Source organism: Mastacembelus armatus, chromosome 14 (genome assembly GCF_900324485.2).
Source record: "Mastacembelus armatus chromosome 14, fMasArm1.2, whole genome shotgun sequence".
NCBI classification, from domain to species: Eukaryota; Metazoa; Chordata; class Actinopteri; order Synbranchiformes; family Mastacembelidae; genus Mastacembelus; species Mastacembelus armatus.
The window spans coordinates 5,616,039-5,628,337 of NC_046646.1; the positions used below are offsets into that span (position 1 = coordinate 5,616,039).

General features: G+C 38.9%; 1 protein-coding gene across 14 annotated transcripts in view; it reads right to left on the reverse strand.

Annotated features, from left to right (window-relative positions):
• Positions 1-12,299, reverse strand: part of auts2a (activator of transcription and developmental regulator AUTS2 a) — a 310,505-nt gene that overhangs the window by 194,618 nt on the left and 103,588 nt on the right. Inside the window, exon 1 of one of the 14 annotated variants that reach the window (XM_026328457.2) lies at positions 1,718-2,131. The exons of the other annotated variants lie outside the window; for them this stretch is intronic. Within the exon in view, the coding sequence (XP_026184242.1) occupies positions 1,718-1,765 (48 nt within the window). The 5' untranslated portion in view covers positions 1,766-2,131. Of the gene's footprint in view, positions 1-1,717; positions 2,132-12,299 lie in introns of those variants that run through there. 14 annotated transcript variants of the gene reach the window in all.

Here is a 12,299-nt window from a genome sequence, read left to right on the forward strand (position 1 = left end):
TTAACTTGTCTCCATTGCTGTGTCTTTGCAGAGTTTTACAGTTTTATATTTATTTATCTGACTTCTTTTTTAGCAGGCTCTTCTACTGGTCACGTTGCAGGTTTTAAGCCATAATACATCATATAATATTTGTATTGTATTGTACATCATCAGTTGGGTGTGAAGCCTTTTTCCCCCATACTTGTGCCATTTCACTATGAAGCTGTTCTGAAGATGGTAAAAATATGTGATGAATATATATGATATATGATGATGAAAAAAGAGAGAAAACTCATTAAGAGATTTGGTTCTAAAATATATAAAAAGAGTGGCCATCTTCCTTCTCCACCTCAAGACTGCTCATGTACAAAATGGAAGACCAGATGGAAACAAAGCACCTCCGGCACCAACAGATGCTCCCATGAGGCCACTTGGCCCACTCTCATTTAACCACCATAATAAGACTGATGATGGCAAATCCGGTCAAACACATGTATGCTATTATTCCATATTTTTACAGCCTCAAATGTTTTAATTAAGCTGTGAAAACTAAGGCACAACGCAGATCTCTGTTTTATGCTAAAGTTCTAATGCAAATAGCTTGATTTATTGTACAGGGCAGACACCTGATACTAACAGGGGATCAGTGTAAAGGGTTACCACTGAAACTGTCATGACACAACACGAGACAAAACATGAGCAGAGGCACAGCTTAACTGTGACCAGCTGAGTTACTAAATGGCTGCTGGTGGCTGACGTCTGGCTAATTGAGTGCCTTACTGGCTGGATGACTGGTTAACCGACTGAAGGTAATTGTAACTGTGGCTGTTTTTATTAGCACGACAGTGAACATTTGGGAAAAGTGCTAGCGGCTGGCTAGCTTTCACAGTGTATAGCCATCCACAAACGAAAGAACACAGGGGACCCACCAGACTCAGTCACATCACAGAAGCTACGGGATCTAATGTCCAGACGATGACATCACTCACTGCATTAAAACTTCATCGCTGTACTACATCACAATGCACTCATAGGTTACATTAAAACTACTACATCACACAATACATACAAATTACTGCACCACTGATACTAAAATACTTTTTAGTGAATTTTACATTACCTTACAAGTACATTTGTTAATATTTAGATTAAACACCGTACTGTTAAAATATTAACCGAAACTGAATATCTTCAGGACCTATTTATATTTTATATTTATAGTATAGAGTAAGTCTTATGTATTTGTACAAGAAACTTGACATGTTCCTCAGACAACAGTACTGAACCCAACAATCAACAGATTGCTTAAACAAAGAGCAGTAGCCTGTTTGCAAGGCTCTGCTCTCACTGCAACAAGCAGTGTGATAATAAGCAAGATTTTTTAAATGTTTGCACTTCAGCAAGCACAGCACTTACATAACGAACAAAACTATCAAACAAATGGTGTTAGGCACAGGCTGTTTACAGTGTGTTAGTCTGCCTTTCATTGAAATACTTACAGGAAAAGCACTGTCAGCAGCCAGGAGTGAATATTCCCATGGGCAAAATTGCACAGTGAACATTTATATTTAACCTCCACTTTACCGCAGGCCTACAATCCACTATGGATTTAAAATAGCTACTGAGAGAGTATAAAGCATATCTGGAAAGAGTATCTATGTACAGGTAAATAATTAAATACGTTCAGAGGCCAATAAGACAAATAAGGCCAAGAGAAACAAATCAACATAAGACTTACCTTCTCGCTGTATTTGAACTTCACATAAAACCAACTGGACTTGATCATCCTTCTCTCCTCTCGACTGATTCACTGTGCCGAGCGAAAGTCTGAGTCTCCTTCAAAGACTGATGTTGAATGTGCAGCGCAGTGACACTGAAATGCTTCTGCTACTTTATCCTGCCAGTCTTTGTGCGTGTTCTTTCTCACTCTGTCTCTGACAACAAACCTTTAAGTCTGCTACTGTTTCTTTCACTCCCTTGCATTCGCGGTGTAGTGTGGTGTGTGTGTGTGTGTGTGTGTGTGTGGCTCGGCGAGTTTGGAAGGCTGACAGAAGAACTCCTCAGATGGGCTTCAGCTGTGTTCAGCCTTGGTGGCAGATGCCAGCAGAGGAGAATGTTTCCCTTCTGAGTGGGCAAACTGTAAAGACTGAAGCATCAGCCTCCCTCACTGCTCTCTCCTTCTCTCCTTCTTCTGACTTTCTTTTTTATCCTACTTGCTCTCTTTCTCTCCCTGTTTTGCTCCTTTTTTCCCCTTTCTAGCATTTTACTCACTCAATGTCTCCCTCCAGTGCTTCCTTTGCTCTCTTTTATGCACTGTTAAGCTCTTTCATTCTGACCTCATTTAACCCCTTTCTGTATCTATTTCAGCCTTGCGTTTATCTGCCATCTGTAAAGTAACACTGTCTGCTTTATTATTTCTACAGACAGCAGCCCCTGATGTTGCTCTGACCCTGAAGGCGCAGAGTTCCCACGAGCCAAATAAACTGACGGAAGAACAAATGTGCCTTTAAAATGCCCTGTCAACTGCAGTTATGTCGACATCAGATTGGGTGCAGTTCAACTCTGCATGATAGCTTAAATATTTACAAATGCTGCACAAAGGATTATTGTTATTATGTCATCTGGTATTTCTGTTTCATAAAATGCCAGCCAATGGCTCACTTTCCTGAAACTTGGCTCTTAAAAATCTGATCCTGATTGTAAATCAGTGTAGCACATTCTGTGTGTTCATCTTAATATGACTTAAATTTTAACTAATTATAAATATTAATTGTTTAAAAATGTATAACATTTCTTGTTTTTTAATTAGCATTTTTTCTAAAGCAGCCCTTAAACAGGTGTGTTCTGTCAATCAGAAGGTGGAAGGTACCTCTGGTCTAAAAGTATAAGAGGTAACCAAAGTGCCAATGTAATGGTATTTTGGAAGTAGCACACTTTTCTGATGCCAAAGCTCATACTTCAGCATTTGATTATTACCCAAGTACATTTCCTGATGTGTTCCATGAGGCATAGCAGTTCTGTGTCATAGGATATATTTAAAAGTGTTCCAAAAGTACAGGCTAAACTTTTACTGATACCACCATATTGTTTGGAACTGCCTCCCCACTTAACTTAAGGTTAGTTTCATCAAAATATGTTTGATGAATGAAATCACTGTGTAAATAGAGCCAACTATATGGACAAAGTATTCCTATAGGGGGCAGCAAACTGACTGAACTGGAACTTTAACAAGCTAGTCACCTACTGTGAAAGTCTAAGGACTAAAAAGGCCAAAGCAGAGACTGGGCCACCCAGCCAATGTTTAAATTCTGCCACTCCCTTCAGCACACAGGGCTCAGAGCCCATACACACAGCACTGATGTGTATATAATCATGTCACCTTTAACTATGTTTTCAGATGTCTCCCAGCTAAATGGGGCTGCTGTATCCCACAGGATTTAGACAAATTCGCCAGCTTATGAGTTTAACTGTGGCAACCCTTCCATCATAGGGCAGCAGAAGGTTATAAACCAAAACAATCTGACTCAGTAGTGCCAATAACTGTATTAGCATCCATGGAAACAGTACCGCCCTTGACCAAACCTTCACCATGTGCTACTTTTGTGCCAATTCAGCAAATACATCTGCAAAACCCATATGACAGTGATGTGTAGTATTCAGGTGTGAACCCAGATGCAGACTGCACAGAGACAGGAAGGACAGTTTGCAGGGGTTTTATTAGGGGACAGGGACTGAGGACAGGTCACCATGGTGACTTAGTGATTAGCACTGTTGCCTCACAGCAAGAAGGTTCCTGGTTCAAAACCCATCAGAGGCCTTTCTGTGTGGAGTTTGTATGTTCTCCCTGTGCTTGCATTGGTTTACTCTGTTAACTCCAGTTTCCTCCCACAGTCCAAAAACATCTATGTCAGGTTGATTGATGACTCTAAATTGCCCATTTACAGCAAATGGGAAGCATAAAATGGCAGGTATGTATACAGAACCAAATAATCAAGTGACTGAAACAAGAGAGTAAGGCTCAAGGAAAATAGGAAGTGTGCAAATGTAACAAAATAAAACTCCAAGAATCAAAAAAATCAGTAAAATTGAAAGCTGCTTTTCTAATATTGCAATCTAATGCTGTCATACTGTAGGATCTCTTTCTAACAACAATGCTTTATTAAAAAGTATTAAGTGAATAAAAATGTCACGTGACCCTAAATTAAAGCCGGAGAAAAAAATTACCAGTACCTGTACCACTGTACCAGTGTCAGAAAGGAGTAGTAATAATAGAAAGGACCAGTATGTTGTCAGTGTGACTACATGGTTGGTGATGCCAGACCTAAAGATGTACAGTCACATCTCTGACTACCTGTGCCTAGCTAAGGTGCAAACTGTTTGGTCAAACAGCATGTGGAGATGACTAAGAACAATGCACAATAGAAGAAGCAGAACCTTCCATCAAAAAATGAAAGATGTTATAAAACAACCGTGAAAAACTAATCACACATTGTGGCTGATAAATAATATTGTTATTTAGAAAGGATTACTGGGGTGGACCATATTTAATTTGATGGTTTTGAAAGTATTAACAAAGCTTGTCTTGAATTGAGTCAGATAACATAATTGTATAAATACAGTTTATTTTGATTTTTTTAACTACTCTGCTACAAAACATTACATTTCTAAGTAAAATTTCATTTGCCTTTTTAATCCCTGTTCTACAGAGAGATAAATAAAATCCTTACATTTATCACAATGCTACATTTGCAGTTTGTTTGTGGTCGACAGTACTGAATATGATTCAAATTACAACATTAAAAAGTGGTGTTATTTATTAAAAATAGCTACAAAGTTGGCTAGTTCTGATAGCAAATACAAAGTGACATTATAGCCCATACCTGGGCTGTATATTTTTCACCACTCCATATTCCATGATACGGAGTGGTGTTTCTTCTTTAACAAAACCACTGCTGGCAAATGTATACATTTCTAAAAAGACATGAAGGCAATTTAGTATGATGTTAATTCATCCCACAGTGTTTCAAACAAAGATTGTGGGCCAAAATCTGCTCCAACACCGAACAGATTTCAGTCATAAAAGGTAGCAAAGTAAAGGACAGAGAATACTGTTATGATGAGCATTATGTACTAACTATTTGTAACATCCTTTCACTTTGAATTCTCCTTTCAGAGGCCAGAAGTGAAGTCTTGTCAGGTGGGCTTATCTTCAGTGGTTGGTCTAATCAAAAGAAAAACAAACAGTAGGTTTCCTAGTTGGGGTTGCTAGGGGCTTGGTGTGTGGGCTGTGTAATGTTTGCTCCTTGTAACTCCTCTTTCTTTCGTCTTCTCACTTTCCACCCTCCTCATGCCACCCAAAGGCAGCCTATAGTGCTGTAATGCTAAGTGACAGCCTGCCTGCCTGCTCACTTCCCACACACATGCCTACGCTTGGCCATGTCCCCAACAGCCATCCCTGTGTCTGGATAACAGAGCTGCAAGAGCTCGGAGGGCCAAAATCCAACAAAACAGAGAAAGTTAGCTCAGGGTATCATTCCACCACTTGCTGTGTATTTAGACATAACACAAAGACTTGAACAAAGCTGAAAAACTGAAGGCAGTGCTAAGCAGTTATAAGATAATGCACATTTGATGGAGATTATAAGGTTAACTTGAGATCCTTTTGGATCTCTTGTTGAACAATTAAACATAGCACGCAAACTGATCATATCAAAACAATTAACTTCAGGGAAGAGTGGAATAACACAAGCTTAAGGAGCATCATTTCCACATGGCTTTATCAGCAGACTGGAGGGATGGAAGAGGACAAAATGGGCTCTCAATCTCCAAAATATGGTAATATATCTCATATGCACATGTAGTTTGTTGATATGTTTCCTTTTGATTTCTTCCTAGTTGAATTACTCCTTCCCACAGGGCTTCAGAAGCCTACAGAGGCCCTGCAGCTGCCTGCCTGCACAGACGTTTTATGTTGGAAGCACTGCTTTTTCTGGGGGGTTAATGCAGACTTGTATGAGTGTGTGTGTTTTACACTGTATGGATATGCTTGAGTCTGAGCGATCAATACTGGTGGTTGCAAATGCTCATGCAGTGTGCTCTTATATGACACGAGAGCAGGTGCAACCCAAAAAATGTTTGTGTTGCATTTTTTGTGTTTGTAAGTGTGTTCTAGCTACCACTACCAATATGTTCAACCCCCTGAGCTATGCTGCCTGAGCCATGCTCCAATTTTCTATTTAACCTTCTGGCACCAAAAAAGAGCAAGTATGACAGGGAAAACATCTAATCCTCTTCCAAAAAACTTAAATGCTCTTAAAGTTGGCTTTAATCCATCAAGCTCATGGGACTAGTACAGTACACTCTTAAATGTAACATAGGGTCTTCACAAAATCAAATGTAAGGTAAGAAAAGACAACAGGCAGGACTGCAGGAGAGAAGATAAGGCAAAATTTCTTAGATATCTGAGGACGGGAAGGAGACAAGAAGGAACAAGAACTGCTAGTCTTAGATCTGGTTCTCTTTTTGCCTGACATGGCATACATAGTGCATGTTTCCTTTCTCTCCATTGTCTGTACTGGACAGAAACACAAAGGCCACTTCCTGCTCACCACACACACAGATATTAGAGTTGAAGCTGAGTCTCTCTGATGGTCAGATAATATAGGCCTGTGTCCCATTTAGGCCACAGTCAGGAAATCATGTTAGCCTCCTGCTAATACTGGGGATTATGACCAAACTGCCACAAATGACTTGGCACAAATGACTTTTGCTGTAGTGCAGCATGGCAATGTGTATTAAGGACCATGAGTCACACTAATAACCTGAACTTTCTCTTGGAAGGAATGTGCACAGGAGATAAAATATACAGTATTTTTTTTAAATATATAGTATGATTCAATAAAAGCTTGATAAATCTTCATTCACGGTTTAGCAATGGGTTATAATGACTTATCTGTTTTATTTTCCTTGTACAGCCTTTTTTTTTTAAACCAATTAGCTGTTGCCTAAATTATCAAATAGTCAGAGATATGTAATTTCATATGATTATAGCTTGTAATCATTTGAATCACTGAAAGAGCACTCACAGGACTATAATTATTACCATTCATATAATGAGTTCATAAATGCCATTTTAGGCAAATGCAAAATACATACATGTTTGTTCATTTACAGTACATAACGCTCCCAACTAGGGCAACTGATAAGACAGCAATAGGAAAGAAGTTAAACTACAGTAACAGGAGGTGGTTTAAAACACACAGGAGTAGAGTCTATAGCAAGACTTGTTAGCACAAACTAGAAGATTAAGCCCGGGTTCTCTAGGCTTAATGCTAATGACGCCATGCTAACGCTGATAAGCACAGCATGTTAATGTTTAGCTGGTACATGTTAAATTAGCTCAGCGTGATAACATGCAAACTAGTTCAAGAAGTTAAAAAAAGGGTTTAGCTTATAAGTGTTCATTGAAAGCTGTCTCCAAGACGACTTAGCTGGTGTCATCACAATGCAACAATGAGCATATCACTGTCATCACTGACAGTATTTCAGTCACAAGAGTATTTAAAAAGAACAGAGTTTAGTTGTGATGGAAATGATGATAGAAGTAGGGAAAGAAAGCTAAATCTAACTAATGCAGTCTAATATAATCAGTATGGTATGTTTATATCTCTATATTCCATATGTCTAGGAAAGCATTTGGGAGCTTTTGCATCTATGTGAATGAACTCTAAGAGTACAGCATGTAAAGAGCACAACTCTGTGAAAATGGGTAAATGACGGTGAAGAAATTGCTTCAATAAACTAATAAACCTACAAAATAAAAGACATATTAAATCAATGTTTATTCTAAAAAAGCTTAGTTTATTTAAATGAAATGATCCATTTTCTTGTTGTATAACTAGATGCAAATAATAGACACGAGACTTCATGTTGTCTCTAATTTCTTGGTCCATAGCATTTGTGGAGAGTTTCACATCCTCTGAGAGGTATGTGCTATGTTGTGTTTATATGTATCATGACCTTGTAAAGGTCTGCATTGATAACAACAGGTGGAAGCCAACACAGAAAAAAAAAAAACACAATGAAAATTTTACACAGACCATCAGGCACACACGTACACACAAACAACCACACAAACATACTGTCTGAGTCCCAAGCCAGGACTTCATTAAGAACTCATTTCCAAATACAAGTCAGCAGGCGATTTGGACAGGGGCCTGTTGAGGAGGGGAAAATAGGCTCCAGAGAAAAATAGGCAAAAGAAAAAGGAGGGAGATGATTCCATGTTCCAATGACTTTCAGATGCCTGAGCTAATGCCAACTCCATGATGTTTGACTTCACCTCCTCCCTGTCTGGACGCCTTCGCACGCATTCGCCCTCTCCTCCCTTCTACAAGGGAAGCAGCCCACAGACCCAGCTGTCCCACCATCGGTCGGTGGACTAATCGGATGAAAGCAGGAAATGGAGATAAACATGGACTAATTGCTCACAGACAACAGAAACTTAGGAGGGGGTGCATTGGGGGAGTGTGGGTTAGGAGTTACAAGGCTAAGGTTCAGAAACAGGATGGCTGGAAGTGTGCTAGAGCTGGTCTGCTGCTGGGTTGCATGAGGCTAGCCAGGACCCTGATATTTTTTGCATGTGCACTCTGGAAAACAACACTTCCGAATAATTACAAGAAAAAAAAGGTGCGGTTGGAGGGAGGATATATGGAGTTTGAAAGGAAGAAAAGCAGATGAAAATCACTGAGTGAGTCATGAGAAAGTGAGTAAAGAAACCTGCTGGCAGCCAGAGAAAGAACAGATAAAAATGTTTAATCACAACATGGATTTCACTTTAATAGCTCCCTTCTACTGTTCACTTCAGAACCCACACAAGAAAAGAAAATAGCTCCACCCAGGACTGTTAAAAACTACTGAATACCTTAACAAAGACACTGAATTGGTTGGTGGGAGAAAATAAGCCCTTTCAACATCAGAATCCTCAGTACTCTTATGAGCAGACTTTCCATTGGTTTTGTTATATTGAACAGTGGGACAAGGTGTCCATCTGTGTTATAATGGAGTGACATATGCAGTTCTCAGTGCTTGCAATTATTATTATGGCTTAGTTAAAAATAAAGGAGCACTACAATTAGATGACTGAATGACTTTTTATTTCTAAGCAATAACATGAATCCATGTTTTTAATATTAATCAAACAGTATGCATAGGCCAGATGAAAACTGATACCTAAAAGATTACTAAACAATATGAGAAAGAAATAACTAGTACAGTATGTAGTTAACTAGGACTTTACAAAGGACAGAAACTAATTGATAAGAAACTGCAGCTACAACCTGAAAATGAGATTAGAACTGAATTCATTCTAAAAAGAATATGTCTGTGCCACAGATGCTCAGTTTACATAGTAAAATACATATACACATAGAAAAGAGGAGGATTAGCCCCATAACACTTGATGGGGCATGATCAGCCTGAGAAGACCTATCACAGAGTAAATGTACAATACAGATTACCAATAGGTATATCACTGATCATTATTTCTACTGTTGTCCTCCACTGCAAGACAAGTCTGGCCTGTCATCACATTTTGTGACTACAGTTACATTTTGTAAGTGTGAAGCTTTCTGGTGCCTATGAGGTATTCTTTAGCAACGTGCATTCCAGAGTACACAAAAACAAATATTCTTTCCATCTCTTCCACAGTGATCTCTGATGGGAGGACAGTGTAAACTAATCCACATGTGTAGATTCTGCTATGTTTATTCCACATTTAATATGTCATCATGACTGAAAATCCAATGTGATTTGTCAGATAACTACGAAGCATGTGTTTTAGGGAAATGATAACTTTACAATGCAAGTAAAAGTATATGCATTATGTGTGATAAATGCTGTGTCTCCAGAGTGTCTATTATTAGTCAGCAACATCACACTGACCTTCGGTCATACAACAGCATAATAATGTAATGTTAGTTATTGTTTATATCAATTATATCATATTAGCTTCGGACTAATGACTTTTAAGAAGTTATTGGAAAGTTTCAGCATCCTGTTATTGTAACCCCTAAGCATTGTAATTGGCATTGTTCCCTTGGTCAGGAGTAATTTTAGTTCCTACCTGGTGTGTTGCACAGGGGACAGTTTTGAATGTGACGATGAGAGAGACTGCATGGTTGGAAAGTGTGAGGGAGAGTGTGTATGCAGTGTGATTTCCATGTGCCGTACCTGCCGTGTTGGCGCTGAATAAAGCCGTGGTTCAACTAAACTGTAACTGCTTATTAACCCTGTACAAACAGAAATGGAGCACACTACTGACCAAGAAACAAGGTTACAATAAAATAATACTCAAATGGAACATGTCCCATCTCTGCTTCCCATTATCTCTAACCCATATAACTCTTATTTGTATTCATTGTAAATTCAAAATGAGATTTGGCAATAGAACAGTATAAATATGTATATATGCCCTTAGAAATGCCACAATGGAACAATGTACAGGGAAATGCAGAGAGAGAGAGAGAGTTTCAGTATTGTATATTGCCTCTGACTCAGATCTTTCTTATGTCACTCACTTCCAGAAAAACAAGATATCACAAAATGCACAAAAATACATCTGTGTGCACTCTCCATGCTCCCTGACAGACATTACACCCTCCCTGCTGCTTGGCTTCTTTCTCACCACCATTTCTTCTGACAGTCTTGTGTTTAAGTGTATTGTATAGCTGGAGGCGATGCAGCATAAAGGCATCAAAGCAGCCATCTTCACCCCAACTCTTAGCAGGTCATCTTAAATACAGCAGCAAGCCTAAGACACTTGAATCAAGGTTAACGGCAGCCTTGGGTTGAAGGAATGGATGTGCTATCAAAGTGGTCTAAAGCACATTTAAAATGAATAAAGGTAGATCCTATTAGAAGTGCCACATTGATCGGTTTGAATGTCATCTTATGTGCAAAGATAAATCTGTATTTCAAAAATAATAGTACAAAACTCAACTTAACTTACACTGCAAAAAAGTGCATATAGATGTTAAATGAATTCTTGAAGCCATGGGATGGACTGGTGACCTGTCCAGGGTGTACCCCTGCCTTCCACCCAAAGAGAGCTGGGATAGGCTCCAGGAGATCTCTGTGACCCTGGTTAGGAATAGGTGGGTATAGAAAATGAATGGATGGATGGATAAATTCTTGAAAATGAAGACTGCTGTAGCAAATCAGAAATTTCAGCGCAGAAGTGTTCAGTACCCTGTTCCCTGATGATTTACTCCTGATCTGGCTGTCTCTGTAGGAATACCCACAACAGTGGAGAGACTGGTAGGCATCACCGACCTGATACAGCTGACAGTCATGGCAGCAAACAAAAACACAATACAAGCCAAGACAAATGGAATATAGAAAAAGAAGATCAGCTTGTAGAAATATGGCAACTAGACAAGTGTCTTTATAATGTCTCAGGCAAGGCATACCACAATAAGGTCAACAAGCAAACAGCATCGGTCACAAAGTCACATTTGATTACAAATGTTTCTGTATAATCAGATCTTGTATCTGTTGAATTGACACTGAAATTGTTATAACAAGTGGCAGGTGTGTTGGTCTCACAGTCTGGTGTAATCTACTTTGAGCATTCAGAGGGTTATATTACAAATTGGTTGAAACTTTCCTTATATTTTTGGTGTCCTACATTTTTAAAATCAGTTAGATTGAAAATTGTACGGCGGGTAACCAGTCTTACTGGAACCGCCAGATAGTTAAAGGTCTATGGAGCCATTTTACACAGAGCAATCAAGTAGAAAAATTGTAACCTTATAACCTTATATTTTTCCATAACTAGAAATCATGTCTGTCCCAGTTTGGGATAAATATAGAATTAAATCATCTGCATGCAGGGATAATTTGAGGGTTTGGCCTCCTCTGCTGACTCCCTTCATGGCTGGTTCACTAGTCATTTCTACAACCAGGGGCTCAATTGCTGTGTCAGAGAAGTGAAACCAAATGACACCCCTGTCTTAACATCAACAGAGGGCAGCATAATTGAAAAAATCTTTTTTGTTCTAATACAAGCCTTTAATGAGGCATATAAAATCTAAATACAAGAGCTAAAATCAAATCAAACTGTCAAATCAAAATCAAATTTGTTTAACCCTGTTAACAAGTATTTATTCAGACAAACACTTTGTGAGCATCACATGATATAATCCCCTCTGGAGACAGTGATCCATCAGGCATATACAGAATGTCAAATGATTTGTGTAAACATGAAAGCGTTATCCCCCTGCAATGATTCTTGTGTCGTCATGGTATATTACACAATTCAT